At 43.5% G+C, this 22,966-nt stretch overlaps 1 protein-coding gene across 1 annotated transcript; it reads left to right on the top strand.

Annotated features, from left to right (window-relative positions):
* Positions 1 to 6,961: 6,961 nt before the first annotated feature.
* On the top strand, positions 6,962 to 19,046 carry F2RL1 (F2R like trypsin receptor 1). The gene is made up of 2 exons (XM_056552438.1): positions 6,962 to 7,115; positions 16,169 to 19,046. Exons 1-2 carry the CDS (start codon positions 7,052 to 7,054, stop codon positions 17,275 to 17,277), a joined length of 1,173 nt encoding a protein of 390 aa, XP_056408413.1. The 5' UTR covers positions 6,962 to 7,051; the 3' UTR covers positions 17,278 to 19,046.
* The last annotated feature ends 3,920 nt before the right edge of the window (positions 19,047 to 22,966 follow it).

The raw sequence follows: 22,966 nt of genomic DNA, 5'->3' as shown, positions 1-22,966 counted from the left end.
ACATTTTTAAATAGAAGTTATTTACAAATCTGTTTAACTTTCCGGCACCAGTTGATTTGAATTTTTTTTTCCACCTGAGTACCTATTTAAAGGGGCCGAAACACTTTTATGGGAGGCTTTTGGTTACTCTTATGTTTTTTTTTGTCAAGTATTAGGGCTCATTCACACTAAGGAATCTCAGCCCGAAGATATTCCGGACAGAGATTTCATCTGACTGCTGGGATGTGCACTGTCCATAGACAACAATGCATTTCCAAGTGCATTGCCCCGAAAGTATGAACATGTTTATTCTTTTGGCAGAGTTTAGGGTTTAGAATTTCCTCGCCAGAAGGTCCACTGTGGAAAGTCCATAGTGTGAATGGTGCAGCCGAATCCCACTGAAGGCAACAGGAGGATGCTGCACCTCATTTTCCGCAGGTGAGCTCCTGGGGACATCCGCTCGGAAAATATGTAAATAATATGTAGTGTGAATGGATCCTTGATGTTGCAATTTTGCAATTTTTTTATAAAATACAGACCAGATTTGCTGCAATACACCACTAGGAACAATGGTAATAGTATCAACAATGAAAAAATGTAGTTTCATGTACGTTTCTATTTTAAGAAGGGGAGAGGATAAGGTAAACTAGCAAACAGGAAGCATTGAGAATTTGCACAAGAATTTCTCAACTTTATTCCTCACGTGACATTAGTAAAGAAGTAATAAAAAGTGAAGGTGAAAAAAGTAATCAAGCATTAGTACTAAGGTCACATTTTATGCTTATGTAGTGGCCCAGTACAGGAGTTATACCCCTGTACCCTTGCCACCTGTCAAGCAGCCTTCCTGCAGTGTCTCCTGGGCCCCTGACACCTGTCTCCTTATGTATATATATTTTCTGCCATGTGTTATACTGTAAAATGTATATGAGTGTTATTGCTTTAAAAATTTTAACATATGATCACCAGTTGTCATGTGAGTGTAACCCCGTGAGGTATCAGTGACCATGTGACCTATGGGACCCCTCCTAGTCTCCCCCATATCAGCCCTGGGTGGAGCTAGCTCGCTCTCTTATGCTCTTGATTTCCAGTTAAGTCTTTGCTGAAGTCCAGTGCAGTCAAGTCCTAGAGTGTGTCTGGAGTCTATAGGAGGCCTCAAGTCTGTCCTGCAGCCACAAGCCTTCAAGTCTACAAGTAAGCTACAGTCACAGCTTAGTCAGTCTCAAGTCAAGTCAGTCACAGTCATCTATTGTAAAGTCAGAGTGGCCTGCACTAAAATTGTCCAAATCTGCCCTTGTTGTCCAAGTCCCAGCAAGCCCTTATGGTCTCTGATGTCACTGGTCACCTCCGTGGGCCGGGCTGAACTGTATAGACTGTTCCATCTATTACTCAGTAAAACTACCGTTTTCCGTAACTTGGCATCGGAGTCATTATTGCCCCCCGTGCCTAGCCCCGGATCGAGCAGTATACCTTTGGGTGGTATTAAGGAAGAAACCATGCCCTGGCATCACGAATACAAGGGGTTAATGCCATCTGCCCCAGGGTAATTCCATCTGCCCTGCATCACTCCCTCTACCACACTTAGAAGGCCAAATAGCCACAAGCCCAAGTCCCATGTAGATACGACTTTGCTATTCAGATCAGGAGACACCGTGCAGCTCTCAGATCACTTCAAGTACCAGAATGACTAGATATTCCCTTTATAGATTATTAAACATTATTAGGAACATACATGGGTGGCACTTCAATAATACAGTACAAAGACCAGCCTTTGAATCTCAGAGGTCTAAAGCCCTGTCCACACTGAAAAGGCCGTGTCTAGTGTCAAAAACTGGTTACAATGAAGGGGTTAATTCAAAATTAAAAGTTATCCAACCTCCATTGGTTATGGGGTAATTCCAGCTAGTGAGTGGGGGTCTGATTGATGTGTAAAAACTTGGGTGTGTGGCTTCATGTTTTTACTATTTGTTTTCCAAGATGTCAACAGTGTTTCCCAACCAGGGTGCCTCCAGCTGTTGCAAAACAACAACTCCCAACATGCCCAGCCAGCCTTTGGCTGTCCGGGCATGCCGGGAGTTGTAGCTTTGCAACAGCTGAAGCCACCCTTATTGGGAAACATTGGTCTAGAGTAGTGAAATAGTTAATACCAACATCTCTGGTGGTTTAGGGCAGTAAAGGGGTTACTGTAAACATCCCTAGGGGTAAGCATAATGGTAGCACTGTGGCCAGTTCACTGTCAGAATCGGTAGTCAAGTCTTCACCAATCATAAAGTGAAGGCGCAACTTTTAGGGTATTAACACGCTACGTTCTGGCCCCCGTTAATTGTCTCCTTCGGCATTCCGCTAAAAACGGGATGCCAATGTATACTATTAACAGGAGCAGCAGATCGCATTGAATTCTATTGCCAAACGGAGTGACCCCTGGTATTTCCATTTGGGACCTATGCGCCATTTCAAGCGGACACATTACAGGGGCTGTTGTGCTTTTGAAATAGCAAATACGTCCTGAAAGGAGTCAGCAGGTAACTCCTTTCTGCCATAGATGTCAATGGGATCCGCTGCTTCCGGGGCCAGAACGTAGTGTGTTCGTACCCTTATGGAATCGCTTTTAAAAGATGTTCCAGAAGACTAGACCCGTCCATGTGAAACAGAGATTTATCCTGATACTACCTTAAAGGGGTATTCCACCAATAGACATCTTATCCCCCTATCCAAAGGATAGGTGATAAGAAGTCTGATCTCGGGGGTCCCGCCCCCCCCCTCCACACACACACACCACGATCTCTGTGCTGCTCCAGTCTCGGAAACGCCCCCTAGTAACGTCACGCCCCCTCAAAGGATATCTGCAGTGTATAACACTTATCCCCTGGGACACCCCGTGATCTCCTGTATGGGGTCCAGGCATTGCCTCGGCTGTGATGACACGCCCCCCCCCCCCCAACCCCCCCATACAGCTCTATTGGAGAGGCGGGGATGCGATGTGTTATACACTGCAGATCTCCTTTACCAGCTGGGACTTCTTCCTGGCAGACTGGAATCTGAAAATGTGTACGTTATCTTAGGTGTGGTCTGACAAGTGATTTATATAGATGTTATGTATCATACGTGATACCTAAATGTATGTTTTTGTTATACATTCCATCATCTTGTTTGTATTGGCAGCAGTGGTCTGGTTCTGTTGCTGTTGTAAGGCTGGGTCCACACTACGTTTTGTCCCATACGGGAGCGCATACGGCAGGAGGGAGCTAAAAGCTCGCGCTCCCGTATGTAACCGTATGCGCTCCCGTATGTCATTCATTTCAATGAGCCGACCGGAGTGAAACGTTCGGTCCGGTCGGCTCATTTTTGCGCCGTATGCGATTTTACAACCGGACCTAAAACTGTGGTCAACCACGGTTTTAGGTCCGGTTGTAAAAGCGCATACGGCGCAAAAATGAGCCGACCGGACCGAATGTTTCACTCCGGTCGGCTCATTGAAATGAATGACATACGGGAGCGCATACGGTTACATACGGGAGCGCGAGGTTTTAGCTCCCTCCTGCCGTATGCGCTCCCGTATGGGACAAAACGTAGTGTGGACCCAGCCTAATTCAGTTCACAAGCTACTTACCCACCTGTAGTCTACTTAAGGCTGGAACTCCACTGAGGTTTTTTTGGCAAAAATGCCGTCAAAAACGCCAATTTACCCGCACTGAAAAAACGCCATGTCCAGATGTTAGCTGCAAGTCAATGGTGAACTGCAAAGTGCCAGATTCACTTGTCGTTTTTCAGTTTGGCGTTTTTTTAATCCTTTTGGCTTTTTTTCAGCAATTTTGGGCTCAGAGGCTGGATTTTCAAAACGCCTGTCAAAACCTAGTTTGGCGTTTTTTGCCCTGAATTCGTGGCGTTTTCATCCCATAGAAGTCTATGGGAGAGCAAAAACGCCAAGAAAAATGCCATGTTGGTTTTAAAGTTTGCGTTTTTGCAGGCAGTTTTTATTCTTTTTTGAACTATTAAAATTTTGTAGGGTACAATAAAAAAAAAATAATAATAAAAAGATACAGTAGTGATGGAAAAAATTGTACCTAACGAAATGTATCTTTTTTTATTACGAAATGTTTATTAATTTTTAAACAGGGATCAATTTATGTGAGCGGGTAAAGCACTAAAAATTTAGCCGACAATAATAAAAATGTATTGTGTGTGTGTGTGTGTTTCACTTTTTATTTTTTTTTTATTTTTTAGGCAGTACTACTACTCCCAGCATGGAACACACTGTTCCATGATGGGAGTAATAGTTACCTGTACTTATTGACAGATCCCTCCTCTTGTATAATGTACTTTACATAACACATAATTTTTTATATACGAATAATATAGTTGCCAACTACTTTATTCCGCTACCAGTGTGCAGAGGTAAGAGATGTCAATCTTCATCTGTAGCATCCGAGAAGCATAAGCAATGACTGGACATAATGAGACATAACCAACAACAATTAGTCATTTGGAACTCAGAGATATCACTAATGAATAAATATTTACTCTTCAAGATTCCAAATATATAATATTTACCCTACATAACCTTGTCTGAACTGACACTGTTGGTGTATATATAAGCAGGCCTGAAGACCTTTGTGGGCAAACATACAAAAGTCTATCCTTTTAGAGCACCCTGGCTAAACATCATTGAAAAGTATAGTTAAAAAATTTGTATGTTTTTATTTTTTTATTTTTTTTAAAGGAAAACGGTCATCCTATTCACCCACACGTGTGTGTGACGGCCGCCGGAGGAGCATAGGGGGAGAAAAAATACTGCAAGCGCCGGCTTTTTCTCCCACTATACCCGTTGTTGCCAGGTGCTCCCTGTCACCAGAATGAGCGGTAAAGTCACACACAAAAAAAAGATACTTTAACGGCCGTTCTTGACGGGGAGCAACAGCAGTGTGAAAGGTACCTGAGATACCTACCTGCAGCCCGGAGCGGTGTCCCTCTGAAGGTCCGCTTATACACAGTAGGGGTGTGAATCGCCAAGAATTTGGCGATTCGATTTGAATCGCGATACCAGTGTGGCGATTCGATATATCCCGATATATCGCGATACCGTCTAGGTGACGATACATCGCGATATATCGCCCACCTGGGAGCATTCATAGATCCCAATAGACGCCGCTGTCAGCTTTGACAGCGGCGATCTAGTACTCCGGTGCTCACTTTTCTCATGTTATCCCGTCCGGGCTGCAAAATAAAATAAAACGCACTTTATCTTACCTGCCAACGAGCCCGCGGAGCTCCGGTACACTCCGGTACAGGTGTTCGGTCCCCGGGCTGTATTCTTCTTACTTCCTGTTAGTCCGGCACGTCACATGGAGCTTCAGCCTATCACCAGCGGAGGCGGGACATCGCTGCGGCCAGTGATAGGCTGAAGCTCCATGTGACGTGCCAGGCTAACAGGAAGTAAGAAGAATACAGCCCGGGGACCGAACACCTGTACCGGAGCTCCGGGGGCTCGTTGGCAGGTAAGATAAAGTGCGTTTTATTAAAAATTCCACATCCCTAAAAGAATCGATTCAAAAATATTTTGAATCGATTCTGTATCGGCAAATGAAAAATCGCGATTATCGCGAGAATCGATTTTTTCTTACATCCCTAATACACAGTATACTGCAGTAGTTTTTTAGTTGTTTCAGTATACAGTGGTCCCTCAAGTTACAATATTAATTGGTTCCAGGACGACCATTGTATGTTGAAACCATTGTATGTTGAGACCAGAACTCTATGGAAACCTGGTAATTGGTTCTAAATCCCCAAAATGTCATCCAAAAATAGCAAAAAGTGAGGATAAAAGAAAAATAAGTAGATAATATATATAAAGCAAATCCTTACATATAAAAGTAAGAAAGATCTGCTGGGAGCTGTAACTGTCTATGTCAGTGTTTTCCAATCAGGGAGCCTCCAGCTGTTGCAAAACTACAACTCCCAGCATGCCCGGACAGCGTCCGGGCATGCTGGGAGTTGTAGTTTTGCAACAGCTGGGGGCACCCTGCTTGGGAAACACTGTCTATGTAGAGGACAGGAGCTTCTTCGGGGTCCAGTACAGTACACACAGTGAGGGAGATTTATCAAAACCTGCGCAGAGGAAAACTTGCCCAGTTGCCCATAGCAACCAATCAGATCGCTTCTTTCATTTTTCACAGGCCTTCATAAAAATGAAAGAAGCGATCTGATTGGTTGCTATGGGCAACTGGGCAAGTTTTCCTCTGCACAGGTTTTGATAAATCTCCCTCAATGTCCTAAAAAAGTAAAATGGAGTCGCCCTCACCTGGTGTCCAAAGGAGCAGGTAACCCTGGTACAGGTAAAGTGTACAGAACATGTAATACCTCCCTGTACTGTAGGGGGCGCTACCAGACACCAGTCAGTGCATACGCTTCAGTAATACAGGTGTTTTACCAGTAAATTGCCCATTCTGATTGGTCAGATCTCTCGGCCATTGACAAGTTTCACAGATCTGGATTGTCTTTGTCTAGATTGTCATTGTATGTTGAGTCTGGTTTCAACTTATAATGGTCCAGAAAAGATCATTGTATGTTTAAACTATTGTATGTTGAGGCCATTTGAGGGATCACTGTACTGTACAGTATACAGTAGTACGGTATAATGTACAGTATACTGTAGTAGTACACTATAATGGCTATCAGGTCATGCTGGGAGTTGTAGTTTTGCAACAGCTGGAGGGACTCTGGTTGGGAAACACTGCAATAGACAACCGACCATGCTCCACGCTTATGTTTTATTATTAGCCGCTAATACGTCATCAGACATTCCTTATATGGCCACTTTGTTACATCACAGGCTTCAATGACCTCATTGTGACACATTAGGCAACACGTCTGCGCCCTCACCGACCTTTACATACCTGCTGGGTGACGTCACCAGCACCAGGTAAAGGATGTAGGTGTGGTCACCGCAGACCCCGCCCCTAAAGCGAAACCTTCGGGAGTAATTGTAGAGTTGAGCGTAGTTCGCGCTAGTTGTCGCGCCCAGGTCAGTGTTCGCTGTCTTCGGGTGTGATCGGGTCGTGTACCGGGTGACTGCGGGATGAGGGGCTGGCGGCTCCTGCTGGTCGCTGCGCTTCTCTCTACCTGTGTGCTGGCGGCGGCAGGTGAGTGCGTCTTCTTGTAGTGTGCACTGTGCCCAATGACGGGTGTTCCACCTTGTATTGTCTCCCGGGCGGGTATTGCGGAAAACGTGTCCGGTCATTGGAAGTTTATGGGGAGAAAGTTTTTAGTTGTTTGTTGCATAATGTTTCCCCTATGGCTCAGGCTGTCCATATATGTCCCATGAATCCCCCATAACTGTAGGTCTGAGCAGTGTTCCCCTATCTGTGGCTGTTGTAAACCACAATGTCCTGACTGGAAGTTGTAGTGTGTGGTTTTTTAAAAACATTTTTTTTTAAGAATTATAAGTTAGTGCAGTGTTTCTTAATCAGGGTGCCTCCAGCTGTTGCAAAACTTCAACACCCAGCGTTCCAGTTTAGCTGTTGCCTGTCTGGGCATGCAGGGAGTTGTAGTTTGGCAACAGCTGGAGGCACCCTGGTTGGCAAATGCTGACATAGCCACTACCAGTACAATAGGGGATCTGTTCTACAGAATGAGACCCCCAGACCCCGGTGGTGTTTGACAAATATCTCTAGCAGAAGTGCTATTCACATTTGTAAAAATGAGGCAGCGGCGCTCCCCTTTTGGTTAGTGATCATATTGGTACCCACAAAGGGCCAGGACGAGGGGCTCAAACCTATCATTCGTTTTACCCTGTTTTGTGCTGTTTTCTTGCCGTGGCCATTTAGTCACTTTTCGTTGGGACTTTTTGTAATCTTGTGCAGCAATGCCATAGTCTGCTTGACTTTAAACAATGGTCCTGACTCTATAATGTGCAACGTGTCGCACAATTTGTAGAGAATCTACATCAGCCCAGAGCTGCCTTACAAAACTGTCTGTGGTCGGCATTTGGAAAAAACTGGGGGAAAAAGGGGGTTGGAAAGTGTTATTTGAAGAAAATGTGTACTAGCACCATATTTATCATGTGGTGTACAACCATTTAATACATTTGGGCCACATGCACATTACCATTGCACAAATTAAAGGTGTAGAAAAATCATTCACCTTGCACCACGCTTGATAAATACCCCCCCCCCCCCCCCCCACAGAGGTCTATCTTAGGTGGTCGCATCAAGACCGGTTCACTTGGGGGCGTATGGCCGTGTGACCTGTGTCATGGCCATTTATTAAAGGAGTAGTCCAGTCCTGAAAAACTTATCCCCTATCATAAGTTTCAGATCGCAGTGGGTGCGACCGCTGGGGCCCCCCACGATCTCCTGTACGGGCCAATCTGAAACTTATCCTCTATCCTTAGGATAGGAGATACATTTTTCAGGACAGGACTACTCCTTTAAAGGGGTATTCCGCTGCCCTGCTTCCGGAGCTCCGCTCCCCAGCGTCCAGAAGTTTATTGTTCCGAACACACTGTGCGGGCTTCCGTGTTCAGGGCCGCCCCTCGTGACGTCGTGCCCCCTTCCCATAGACTTTCGTTGAGGGGGCGGGTGCGAAGTCACGAGGGGCGGCCCTGAACACGGAAGCCCGTACACAATGTTCGGAACAATAAACTTCTGGACGCTGGGGAGCGGAGTACCACTTTAATGTTGTTGTGGCTGAAGTTACTTTCACTTACTTTTACCACCTTTTTCTCCCTTTTTTTATTTATTTTTTTGGTATAATGGCAGGTGCATGCAGTATGATATATTAGATGCACAGGTGTCATGCAGGTATGGTGTTAAAAGCACTTTTTAAAGGGGTACTCCAGTGCTTAGACATCTTATCCCCTATCCAATGGATAGGGGATAAGATGCCTGACCGCGGGAGTCCCGCTGCTGGGGACCCCCGTGATCTTGCATGCGGCACCCCATTTGTAATCAGTCCCCGGAGCGTGTTCGCTCCGGGTCTGATTACGGGCGATCACAGGGCGGCGGCGTGTGACATCATGCCTGCGCCCCCGTGTGATGTCACGCTCCGCCCCTCAATGCAAGCCTACGGGAGGGGGCGTGACAGCTATCCGGGGAACACGCTCCGGGGATTGATTACAAACGAGGTGCCGCGTGCAAGATCACGGGGGTCCCCAGCAGCGGGACTCCCGTGATTAGGCATCTTATCCCCTATGCTTTGGATAAGGGATAAGATGTCTAAGCACCGGAGTACCCCTTTAAGCAAGCCCAATGATTGTCTAGATTTGCGCCTAAATGCAAAGAGGTGCATATGATTTCATGACCACTGCTAAAAAAAAGTAACTGACGCATTCTACTACAAGTTCTTGAAAACGTCTACACTACAAAAAGTGCATTGAAAGGGGCACAACCGCTGAATTACACCAAAATCTGCCCCCCAACATGCACAACAAAACTAGTATAAATCCATTGATATCTCCTCCCCCATTGTTTTTAGGAGCGGACAGAGTACAATGCAGCTCCTATAGAGAATGAATGGAGTGTTGGTGTGTATGTGTGACTTGGTTCCATTTGTAACAAGGGGGGTTCTGATCGCAGAAACCCCCTGAGATCTTCCACCGTTAAGGGTACATGCACACTACGATTTTGCAATTCAGTTCCCTTATCAGGTTTTTGACGAAAAACAGATTCCTCAAAACCGGACTAAACTGTATCAAAACATGTGTACAAATTTCAACCCATATACGGTTTGACAATGAATGTCCGGTTGCATCTGTTTTTTAAGAAAAAAATTAAGTTATTAACTTTTCACTCCATTTTGAATAAAGTTTCCCTTGTTTGACTAAAATTCCAAGAAAAAAAAAAACTGTGCAAAGTCAAAAGCCGGATGGAACCATACGCACGTACAGTTCTGTATGGTTCCCATTGACTCCCATGTTAAATAAAATATAAAACGTAGTCTACGGTTTTGGGTATGGGTAAAAAAACGGACAAAACCGTATGACTCAAAACGGACTAAACCAGATGAGGTGTTTGACATACGGTTTACAATGTTAAGTCAATGCATACGGTTTTCTATACTGTTCTGTATGGTTTTTAACTTTGAAACCGTATATGGGAACTATATAGTAAAAATGTGGTGTGCGTGCACCCTAATTTGGCTTGGCTGAGCATTGATATGCTCTGAATGTAGAGAGTAGGGGTAAGCTGCTGCCAGACTCCTAACGTGATGCATTTGGATTAGTGGGATTTATAAAATCTGGATATCCCCTAAAACAGTACAACTTGACCAGTGTTTTCCAACCAGTCTGCCTCCAGTAGTTGCAAAACTACAACTCCCAGCATGCCCGGACAGCCTTTGGCTGTCCGGGCATGCTGGGAGTTGTAGTTTTACAACAGCTGGAGGCACTCTGTTTGGGAAACGCTGAACTAGAGATGATCTCCTCTAGTGGATGTTATTTATGGAGTTGTATGATGGTGGTTAGTCCATCCATGCCCTATTCTTCCCATACTAACAGTTCAGTCCTTTGCCTCTGTACGACCTGGTGCTAACGACGTGAATACGCGTTCTTCTGGGACTGCCGGCGTCCTGATAGGAGGCTTCTCATGTGTTGCCAGCACACTTCTCTCTGTGGTGTATCTAGTCTGGCATTGCTTCATTTCCCCAGGACGTTGTTAATGATAATTGCCGAACAAATCCCATTACGGAGAGAATCATCCTGAGGGATCCGTTTTATATCCATTTTATTGCTTTAGTTAAGTATAGTGTACAGGTAATAGCTATTCCAGCTAAAAGTTCTGCATGTAGTCACAAAAAGGGTGGATGATGCATCGGGGGGTATGGAAGTCCTCCAGCTTCAGTGCATCTGAAAGGCAGACCATTGTCCTCGCATATAATGGGGAGATGTAGCTTAGTCAGTGAGGGTGGTTATTATGGATTAAAGCATTCAGTCAGTAAGAACATAATAGACGACTCATCTCCTACCTGGTCATGTGCTGAGAAATACCTTTTGGATGTGTAACTATGGTCTTTACTTCCAATAGCGTTAAAGAATAGGTTGCTGGCATTAGGACATGGTGGTCAAATGACGCTTATACCCTATGCCCGCGCCGCCATTCTGATGGGAGACCTAGAACTGTGTTCTTGAGATCGGGGGAAGTGATAAGTGTTGGGACAACCCTTTGACCTCAGTGTTGTTCTAGACCTCTAGAAAGTTGGATGAGGATGGCTTTGTTGACATCTACATTAGATGTTTTGTTAGGTGCCTCAAAATTCCATCAAAAATCCCAGACAGAAGAGCACAGCATGCAGCACTATTTTGTCTGGTAGATTGCGTGATGTTATGATGGAAACCTTACTGACTATTAGAGAATAGGGTCTGTTTTTTAATGGGGTTATCCAGGAAAGAACTTTATAAATCAACTGGCTCCAGAAAGTTAAACAGATTCGTAAATTACTTCTATAAAAAAAATCTTCATCCTTTCAGTACTTATGAGCTGCTGAAGTTGAGTTGTTCTTTTCTGTCTGAGTGCTCTCTGATGACACCTGTCTCGGGAACTGTCCAGAGTAGATGCAAATCCCCATAGCAAACCACTTCCACTCTCTGCAGTTCCCAAGACAAGCAGAGATGTCAGCAGAGAGCACTGTTGCCAGACAGAAAAAGAATAACTTTCATAGAAGTAATTTACGAATCTGTTTAACTTTCTGGAGCCAGTTGATATCATTTTTTTTTTTTTCCTGGAATACCCCTTTAACTTTTTGTTCTGCTCCTACAATGGAACCAAACAATAGAAATAAACACAATGGTGTCTTCTCTAGCCTACAATGATCAATACTGCCAGGGAGAGTATCCTTGTGGCCATTTGTAGTACTACATGTATGGAGAGTGCCTCTTCACTCTGGCTTCTAGAGGTAGTAATAATGGGGCACATGAAAGGATGTATGGTATGGTGACATTTAGTTTAGTAGCCAAGCAATGTGAGCCCACATACCAGATAACTCAGAAGAGTTAGACAGAATTCAAGGTCAATAAGGTTTCTGCCACACCAATAATGTATATAGATCTAGTGAAACAGTATGGAGGTGATCTATTATGTCTGGCATATTTTTCAATGTTGCGCATACTCTCGCTTTGCGGACAAATGTTGCCACTTTTTGACACTTTCTTTGCGTACAGCAAGTGGGCAGAGCTTGGCATGAAGTGGGAGTCATCACATAAAAGGAGTATGGCACCAAATTTACTACCATTGTCACCTGTAATGATGTGAACATTGTATCTGAAATCTATGCCAGTATGCCATTTGTCATATACTTTAGTGGGGGTGCGGGCAGCCTCAGATGCGCTGGCATTTATGTGGAGAACCACTTATAAATTCAGTGGACTGGCAGGGGATCACTTAAGACCGGCGTGTGAGGTGCTGATTGTAGGGTGCGTTCACACTACGGAATTTTTGAGTGGTGAAAGTCTGCTTGGAAATTCCAGTGCAGCAGCCTTCCTATTGTCTTCGATGGGGATTTGCTACACAGTGCTCTGTTACTCTGATCAGCATTATTATTTCCCACCCTTAAGCCACATTAACATGTACAATACAGACATTTGTTGGCCCCAGTATTACGAAACAAGTTCTGACCTGACCATAAGACTAATTGCATCATAGGTCACAATGAAACTTTCCAGTCTGGACTTGTGTGGACGCAAACATGTCTTTATTATACATATGTGAATGTAGCCTGTATGTGTAAGGGTGCGTTCACACTGCGGTATCTCCGCTTGCTGAATTCCGCGAGCGGAGATTCCGCCTGGCGGCCACCGCCGAGGGTGCTTCGGCGCCAGGGCCGCGGGGCACTGAGCCGTCACCATTGACTGCTATGCAGTGCTCGCGGAATCCGCGCAAAGAATGAACATGTTCTTTCTTTGCGCGGAACAATTTCAGCGGCGGAATTGTCCTTGCGGAGACCCATTCACACTAATGTTAAGTTCACACCGCAGAAATTCCGTAGTGTGAACGCACCCTAAGGGTGCGTTCCCACACGGCGTATTTTGTTGCGTATTTGCTGCGTATTTGGTGCTGCGTATTTTCCTACCCATTGACTTCAACAGAGAAAATAAAATACGCAGCAGCAAATACGCAGCAAATACGCCGTGTGGGAATGTACCCTAAAGCTTCAGTGTGGCTCAAAGTTTCAATATTTATTTCAAGTGTGGTGTAAGTAAAAGCAGGACTAGACATTAGGGATCAACCGATTATTGGTTTGGCCGATATTCACGATTTTGGACATTATCGGTATCGCCAATTACCATGCCGATAATGCTCTGCCTCCCCTTCCCGGCCAGAGACCACCGCCGCTGCCCCATTGCCTCCCCCATCCCTGGTTTTATAATTACCTCTTCCCGGGGTCCGCGCTACTTCTGGCTCCTGCGACGTGCTGCACAGCGCAATGACAAGTGACGTCCTCAACGCGACATCACCGTCAGTGCGCACAGTGACAGCTGAGGACGCCGCCGGAGCCAGAAGTAGCGCGGACCCTGTTCCTCCGGGAACAGGTAATTATAAAACCGGGCATGGGGTAGGCAATGGGGCAGCGGTGGTGGTGGTTGGACTAGGGAGGACCCCATGACAGGCAGGGGGAGAGAAGCGGGCGGCGGCAGCGGCGGTTTAAAGCGCCCGCTTTAAATCATTGATCTGCAGTGGCTTCTGCGGCGCCGGGTGGGAGAAAATAGCCGATAGCTTATACCGGAATATCGGTATTAATTATCGGCTATCTGCCTAAAAGGTCACAATTATCAGTATCGGCCCTAAAAAATCGATATCGGTTGATCCCTACTAGACATTATCCCTTTTCCCCAGGCTGCTGTAAATGATGGCTTGTGAAGTCCTAGAACAGTGGTCTCCAACCTGCGGACCTCCAAATGGTGCAAAACTACAACTCCCAGCATGCCCGGACAGCCGTTGGCTGTCCGGGCATGCTGGGAGTTATAGTTTTGCAACATCTGGAGGTCTGCTGGTTGGAGACCACTGGCCTAGAAGGTCTTATCTTTAGTTGTGTATGTACATGTTAGTTACCATCAGACCTGATAGTTAGCACATCTTCATGCACTATGTATAGATTATCAGATAAGTGGTAGGGTAGTGATCTTCAGATCCTTGGCCCTGATTTTTATTTTTTAAACTTCCAATTAGAGATGAGTGAACTTACAGTAAATTTGATTCGTCACGAACTTCTCAGCTCGGCGGTTGCTGACTTTTCCTGCATAAATTAGTTCAGCCTTCAGGTGCTCCCGTGGGCTGGAAAAGGTGAATACAGTCCTAGGAGAGTCTCCTAGGACTGTATCCACATTTTCCAGCCCACGGGAGCACCTGAAAGCTGAACTAATTTATGCAGGAAAAGTCATCAACTTCCGAGCCGAGAAGTTCGTGACTAATCGAATTTACTGGAAGTTCGCTCATCTCTACTTCCAATCTGTTGTCTGATGTAAAAATGTGTGGTGTGTGTACAGGGACTTACTAGTTAATCTACAGTTTTCAGATCATGTCGTGTAAGATTTTAGTCTTGGCATTGCTTTGGGAATTACCTTTCCAAATCTGGTGAACTATACTGCTAAAATGTCTCATGTTGTCATAAACTACAATATTTTAGTTGCATAGTTCAGACCAGAAAGTGTAAGTGTTTCAGCTGTAAAAATCTTCTGTATAGCTTCTAATTTAGAATAGTAAGAACAGGGCTGAACCTAGAACTGCTAATAAATGTTTCACAGCATAGCCGCACAGATTTAAGGGATATTCCAGCAAGTAAAAAATAAGACTACATACTTTCCTGCTATGATCTGCTGCCATTCTGACTGCACCCAAGTAGAGATTAGCGAACTTACAGTAAATTCGATTCGTCACGAACTTCTCGGCTCGGTAGTTGCTGACTTTATCCTGCATAAATTAGTTCAGCTTTCAGGTGCCCTGGTGGGCTGGAAAAGGTGGAAACAGTCCTAGGAAAGAGTCTCCTAGGACTGTATCCACTAGAGATGAGCGAATTTACAGTAAATTCTATTCGTCACGAACTTCTCGGCTCGGTAGTTGTTTACTTTATCCTGCATAAATGAGTTCAGCTTTCAGGTGCTCTGGTGGGCTGGAAAAGGTGGATACAGTCCTAGGAAAGAGTCTCCTAGGACTGTATCTACCTTTTACAGCCCACCGAAGCACCTGAAAGCTGAACTAATTTATGCAGGCTAAAGTCAGCAACTGCCGAGCCGAGAAGTTTGTGACGAATCAAATTTACTGTAAGTTCGCTCATCTCTACTCCCAAGCCAGTGATACTCACCACTGGTTTCCCGAACGCATCAACCCCACAGGATCTGACCAGTGAGCGGGAATTTCCTGCAAGGTTTATGCGTCACAGAAAACAGAGATGAGTATGGGGGACTAGAAGTCAGGGAGAGGTTAGTATGCATTCTTTATTTATTTATTTATTTATTTATTTATTTAACATGACTCAGTTTCATTTCTATATTGTAACATGAAACCGATGGTGTTTTGAAATGGATTATCTTGGTACATATTTCCACCTATTTCTGTAAGAGAATGTCTACAGAACAGTTTCCCATAATAAAACCGGCTGCAATTGGCCTTCAGCAGGGGACTTATTACTTTGCTGATTAATCTTTTTCAGTGTTGGAATTCAATCAATTGGTATCATAGGTCTGATAAGCCGGGAATCAGAGATGAAAGAGCAGGATATAACTCTGCCAGGTGACACATAAGTACACAAGAAAATTTACAGTTTAAGGACAGGGTCACACGTGCCGTATTTTGCTGTGTATTTGCTACTGCATATTTTCCTACACATTGAAGTCAATGGGTAGCAAAATATGCAGATGACTTTTTTTTTATTTTTATTTTTTTTCTTATGCAGTCTTGATGTGGTATTTGAGACCTGCACAGAGGGAAGTGCACTTGTATGTAAATAAAGCTGTCACCCTACTTAGATGGCCCTTATCTATATAAAAGGTTGCCTGGTCTTGCAATACTGGTAAGGAAATGTAGTGTAGTAAAGCGTGAGGTCAAACAATGCTAATGATATAAAACACAACCTACCTACCAGTACAACATCACTGTTAACAATAACATGGGAGTTCATTCTTTTTGTGCATATATATTTTTGAAGCCTTGAGTTAAAAAGAAAAACAAATTTTGTATGTCTTTAAATTTTTTTTATTTTATTCTAGGTAACAATGCTACAAGTCCGAAAAAGGGAAGAAACTTTGTTGGTGTACAAGACAACTTGGTTGACAATAGCACTGGTCAGTATGGCTACAGGGTGAACGAATTTGCAGAGAAAGTCTTGACTGGCGGTTTGACGAGGATCTTCCTCCCTTTAGTTTATATCATCGTGTTCATTGTTGGATTACCAAGCAATGCCATTGCATTATGGGTATTTTTTTTTCGAACAAAGAAGATCCACCCAGCGGTGATCTATATGGCCAACTTGGCGCTGGCTGATTTAATGTTCATTATTTGGATTCCGCTGAAGATTGCTTATCACCTGAATGGCAACAACTGGATTTATGGAGAAGCCATGTGCAAAGTCCTGGTGGCCTTTTTCTATGGAAACATGTACTGCTCAATACTTTTCATCACATGTTTAAGCGTTCAAAGATATTGGGTCATTGTGAATCCCATCTCCCATTCCAGGAAAAAGACGAAAATTGCATTAATTGTATCAGGAGCAATATGGATCATCATCATGTTAAGCACCATTCCACTATATCTGTTCGATCAGACTATCTATGTCACCAACCTCAACATCAGAACCTGCCATGATGTCTTGCCATACGACGTTCTGGCTTATGATATGTTCAGATATTTCCTTTCGCTGGCCATTGGGCTCTTTTTCTTTCCAGTTATTCTCATGTCGGTGGCTTATGCCTTTATCATTAAGACCCTGAATAACTCTATCACCGATGAAGCCATTGGGAAAAAAAGGAAGCGGGCCATCATGCTTATAGTTACCGTGCTGGTTATGTGCCTGGTGTGTTTTTTGCCCAGTAATATTTTGCTTCTGGTGAACTATGCCACTATAAAGCAAAGCAATGTTGGTAACTTCTATGCATCCTACATTACGGCCCTATGCCTCTCGGCCTTGAACAGTTGCATCGATCCCTTTGTCTATTATTTTGTATCCAAAGACTTTAGAGAAAATGTCAAGAACACGTTCCTCTGCAGGAGTGTGCGGACTGTGGAGAGGATGCAGATATCTTTTAGCTCCATGAAATATTCAAGAAAGAGCAATACATACACGAGCACGTCCAGCAACACAAAGACAAGTAACTGCTGAGGACGCACAATAGACACTGTAGGAACAAGTTCTGACTGGAAGACTTTGGTGGTGTTCACCTTTTCTGTGTGAGAATGCAGGCCCTTCCAGCACAGGAAAATGTACAAATATTACCTCCTGATTTACAAGTGAATGTTCAGTGTGTGAAGTCTATAGTCATGGAAATCCTTAGCATTGTGATGTATGGAAGTATTGTAAAGGAACATGTAACCTTTGTAAAGCCCAGTTGTCAATAACATTGTGGGATCTTATGGGGTATGTTCCAGTGTTGTGTTTAGAAGAACAGAAAGGAGAGCATTCTTGGGATGGGATGTGTTCCCATTCTTGTTAAAAGGAATGAAGGCAACTTGCATCCCTGGAGCGGTCAGGGGACAAATCCATCGTGTAGCAACATGTTTATTAGGTCTAGCATTCTGTGTGGATTACTATAATTATACCAAGCTCCTTAGAAATAAGAGTTAAATGACAACGTTCTAGTGGTGGCACTGACCAGTAGGCCACTTTATACTGTCATAATTTTTTTTTTAGTTATGTTTAAACACTGTGGTGATCACGGTTTCATCATTGACATCTTAAGTCTAAAAAGCTGCTACATAGACAGAAATGAATGCACTGAAGTTTAAGCCTGCGGGGGTGGGGAAGGATTGGGCATGCTGTATTTTAACATGCCTGATCCTTTGTTCTCACTGCAGATAAGCAGCCGCTAGTAGTGTTCGGAAGAGGTTTATTCTTTCTATTGAGAACAGTCTGAAGGAATAGATATTAGCTGAACAAGCTTTCTGTGCCAGCCATTTCAGAAGTATGGCCTTATGTATCCATTATTTTCAGATTTTGACCTGTAGGATTAAAGCTGGGTTTGGGGGTCACGAGTGCTTAAGGTTGGTCTTTGTTCTGGAATTGATGTAGAAGGATCTTCATGAGCTCATGTTTCATAGCTTTTCATTTGAAGCTTGTAAATGACAAGGAAGGAGGAAAACCTAATCCTTTATGGTAGCATAAACTAGATATGATGGAAATTCTTACAAATATTTAAAGCGTGGGTGTCGAAGGTATTTTCTTAGTTTCTGATTAACCCTCGGAAGTTTTTACTGCATTCCTTTGTTTGTGGCAACATTAGACCTATTTCTTTCCATAGTTCTGACAGATCACAGAGCTCCTCTGTCCTCCTGTTATTGTATCTGTGCTACATGCCAGGGTAACAGTAACAATGTGCCTTGCCTTCAGGAATCTAAAATAACTAAAGGTAAGCTAATGAAAACACTGTGTACTTGGTAAAGAGTCAAGAAGGCAAAAGTACAGCCAAATAATTAAGTTTAATGGAGATGAAATGTCCATAATAAAACACAAAGCCTTAGGGACAACTAAGCAGAGTTACCACCTGATGTTTTGTATTTATGCCATCGTACATGGTGAACTTGGGTGAAACTAGGAGACAGCAAATTTCTTATTAAACATCGGTAAGGGTGCACACAATCTTACAGTGCAGAGAGTGTTCAGACTCTAAAATTGTAGTAGAGACCATTAAATAAATATCAATGAACTTCCATTTGCTCAATAGCATCATTCTGTGTGTCTAAGGAAGGTGCTGAGGCTGGTAAACAGCAGTAAAGACGGTTATAATGTAGAATTATTACAAGATTATATTTTTCATAATGTGAATTTGATGTTTTATGTGAGCGATACTATTTTTAGTACTTTATTTTATATTTCTGTATTTAGCATGCAATCCATCTTCTAATGTGTGTGTATATAAAATGTTATAAAATGAAGTTGGCTTCTAGTAGTTCAAGTCCTTTGGTTCACCCAGCCTTCATAAAATCTAGTTTGACTGGTAATATTTGTGAGAAAAGGGGAAAGGCCTTGGCTGGATTTTGTTCTGTTTTGGAATTACATTTACTAGTTGTAAAATGACAACTTTAGAGCGTTTATACTGTTTGAACTCCTCCCCCACACATAACAATTATCAACTAGGAATATCTGTCTTAACACCTGCAGGACATATATTTATGTCCACGGCTGGCTCCTGTTATGTGAAGCACGCTCAGGAGCTGAGCGCGCTTAATACCCAGCAGGTCCTGGTTGCTACCAGCAACCAGGACCCCCGGCTAATATCGGACATCGCTGATCGGGCTGATGTCTGGTATTAACCCTTTAGACGCCACGATCAGTTGATTGCGGCATCTAAAATGGAAGAAACCGGTTGCGGGTTAGCTCAGTGGGCTATTCAGGACCACTGCAGTGAAATCACGGCATCCCAAACAGCTGAGAGGACAGCGGGAGGTTCCTTACCTTGCTCCTCACTGTCTGATCAGCGTTCTATTGCTCCATGCCTGAGATCCAGGCTAGAGCAGCAGAGCACAGATAACCCTGATCAATGCTATGGCAAAAAAAAGTGTTAAAACGTGGTATCGCTGTGTGCGTAAATGTCAATTAAACCGCACATTCAATGGCAAACACATAACAAAAATTCCAAAGTCTAAATTGTGTATTTTTGGTCACTTTGCATACTCAAAGATCATAAAATCCCACCAAAACAAAAATAGTACAGAGAAAGTTATAGGGGTCAGAAAATGACGGTTTTGCATTCTTGTAATCGTATGGACCTACAGAATAAAGATATAGTGTAATTTTTACCGAAAATTATTGATGTCATTACAAAGTACAATTGGTGGCGCAAAAAAATAAGACTCACGTGGGTCTGTAGGCGCAAAATTGAAGCGTTAGGATTTTTAGAAGGTGATGAGTAGAGATGAGCGAACTTACAGTAAATTCGATTCGTCACGAACTTCTCAGCTCGGCGGTTGCCGACTTTTCCTGCATAAATTAGTTCAGCTTTCCGGTGCTCCGGTGGGCTGGAAAAGGTGGATACAGTCCTAAGAAAGTCTCCTAGGACTGTATCCACCTTTTCCAGCCCACCGGAGCACCGGAAAGCTGAACTAATTTATGCAGGAAAAGTCAGCAACCGCCGAGCCGAGAAGTTCGTGACGAATCGAATTTACTGGAAGTTCGCTCATCTCTAGTGATGAGGAAAAAACGAAGGTGCAAAGATGGAAAAACCCTGAGTCTTGAAGGGGTTAAGGACACAGCCCATGTTTGCCTACCCATTTATGCGTTTTTTGACACAAATTATAACTAATTTTTTTTTTGCTTTACAAATTTGTACTTTGTAATGACAACTTTCTATAACATACAGCGCTACCAAAAAAAGTTGTCTGGTGGGAAATTGAAAAGAAAACTATTACATTTGTACGCTTTTTCTTAATTTTGTGGGTCAATATGATTAAAATGATGCCTATGTTAACACACTTTACATATTTATTGTACTACTGTTAACCCCTTTTAATATGAATAAAACTTTTTTTCCCCTCTATAGGCCTTGTTGTTTGTAAGACTAATTGTACTTTAACATCCATTTTACCACAAAATGTACGGTGAGGCCCAAAGAAAATTGTTGGGGGGGCCAAATTGAGAACAATTTGTCATTATGCAACTTTTAAGGGGATAAGTTTCTATGCAGTGCACTTAACAGTACAATTATCAAGTAATTTTTATTCTATAGGTCCATATACTTACAATGATACCCAACTTAAATAGGTTTTATTTTACTAGTTATAAAAATTATAATTTTTGTAAGAGTGGTATGCTTAAAATTGCCCTCTTTTGACCCCTAAAACTTTTTTCTATTTTTGATGAGCTGTAGTTTCTGTACCAGTTGTTGTATCTGTTTTTGCATATTTATGACTTTTTGATTACTTTTTATCCTTTTTGCATGTGGAGATACCAAATATGTTTGTTTAAAAAAAGTTTAACACTTCTTCAATGGGCTCTGTCATGAACTTTTTTTTAATATGTTGTAGCACTGATGTACTACAACATATTTCTAGTATACTTTTTCATTTTTTTTAAATTAACCCCTTAAGGACTTAGGACGTATGAGTACGTCCTAAATCCGGTCCCTGTCTATAACGCGGGGTCCCGACGGGATGATCCCGGCGCCTATTCACAGCCAGGACCCGCGGCTAATAGCGCGTGGCCGCGACCGTTCGGCCACGCACTATTAACCCTTCCAATGCGGCGCTCAAAGCTGACCGCCGCATTGAAAGTGAAAGTAAATGCTTCCCGGCTGCTCAGTCCGGCTGATCGGGGTCATCGCGATAAAATCGCGATGCCCCGATCAGCTACCCGGAGAGAAGAAGGTCCCTACCTTCTTACGTCGGCGTCCGGCTCTGATTGATTGCTCCAGCCTGTAACTCAGGCATGGAGCAATCAACCACCGATTACACAGCGTGAATTACCACAAGTGAATAAAAAGTGATCAAAAAGTCTGATCAGAACAAAAATGGTACCACTAAAAACTTCAGATCACGGCGCAAAAAATGAGCCCTCATAGCGCCCTGAACACAGAAAAATAAAGTTATTGGGCTCAGAAAATGACAATTTTAAACGTATAAATTTTTCTGCATGTATTTATGATTTTTTTTCTCTGAAGTAATACAAAATCAAACCTATATAAGTAGGGTATCATTTTAACTGTATGGACCTACAGAATAAAGATAAGGTGTCATTTTTACCGAAAAATGTACTCCGTAGAAACGGAAGCCCCCAAAATTTACAAAATGGCATTTTTTTTCCAAGTTTGTCGCACAATGAATTTTTTTCCCGTTTCACCATGGATTTTCCGGTAAAATGACTGTCACTGGTGAATTGGTGGCGCAAAATATAAGCCATAATACAGATTTTTAGGTGCAAATTGAAAGGGTTATGATTTTTTAAAGACAAGGAGGAAAAAACGAAAATGCAAAAAACGTGAAATTGCTCAGTCCTTAAGGGGGTAAAACACTTTATTTTGAAATACAGCCGCTAGGGGTCCTCCTAGTGGCCGGCTGCAGCCTGGTGTGACATCATGCCTGAATTTGGACCGATGCCAGCCGGGCAATCTGTCCAAATTCATTCAGCCTGCGCTTGCTCCCTGCCTGTCAGATAGGCGGGAGCGAGCGCTGAGAGCCCATTGGCTCCCTTGCCTCACATGCAGGCCCCGCCTCCCGCTGCTGCCTCAGGAAGGACTCACTTTGGTATGTTGCGGGGGTAGCGCCGCGGCCATAACAAAGTTATTATTTTCACCACATGGTGCCTCCAGTTTCACCACTACAACTCCCAGCATGCCCTGACACCCAATCGAATGTCAGGGCAAGCTGGGAGTTGGTGGTGAAACAGCTGTAGGCACCCTGTATAGGTGAACTAAGGGCGGAAGTCACCCCCCCCCCAAAAAAAAAAAGCAGGCATCAGTGACGTCGCGCCTGCTGGGGAAGTCTGCCCAGTAAGTGAGCACACTACCAGGCAGACAAAAAGGCATTGCTAGGATAGTGTTTAAAATAAAATAACAGGTGGGGGCTAGTTAGGGATAGATGGGCAATAGGCAGGGACAGAGAAAAAAAAGATGGCAGGTTAGCCGGTTATTGCAGCCAGGACCCACTCTCGCAGCTCCTGTGCTTGCTGCTTAGCCGAACAGGACTTAAGATACTCCTGTACATACACCTCCCAACTTTAGCAGAGGGACAAGCCACACCACTAACTACACTCCCAGCCATGCCATAACTAAGCCTGCAGCTGCAGAATGGAAATACCTCATTAGGGTCTATTCACACATACAGTATTCTGCCCAGATTTGATGCTGTATTCAGTCATTTAG

Source organism: Hyla sarda, chromosome 1, assembly GCF_029499605.1.
Source record: "Hyla sarda isolate aHylSar1 chromosome 1, aHylSar1.hap1, whole genome shotgun sequence".
Lineage (NCBI taxonomy): Eukaryota > Metazoa > Chordata > Amphibia > Anura > Hylidae > Hyla > Hyla sarda.
This window is presented reverse-complemented; position numbering and strand designations above follow the sequence as displayed.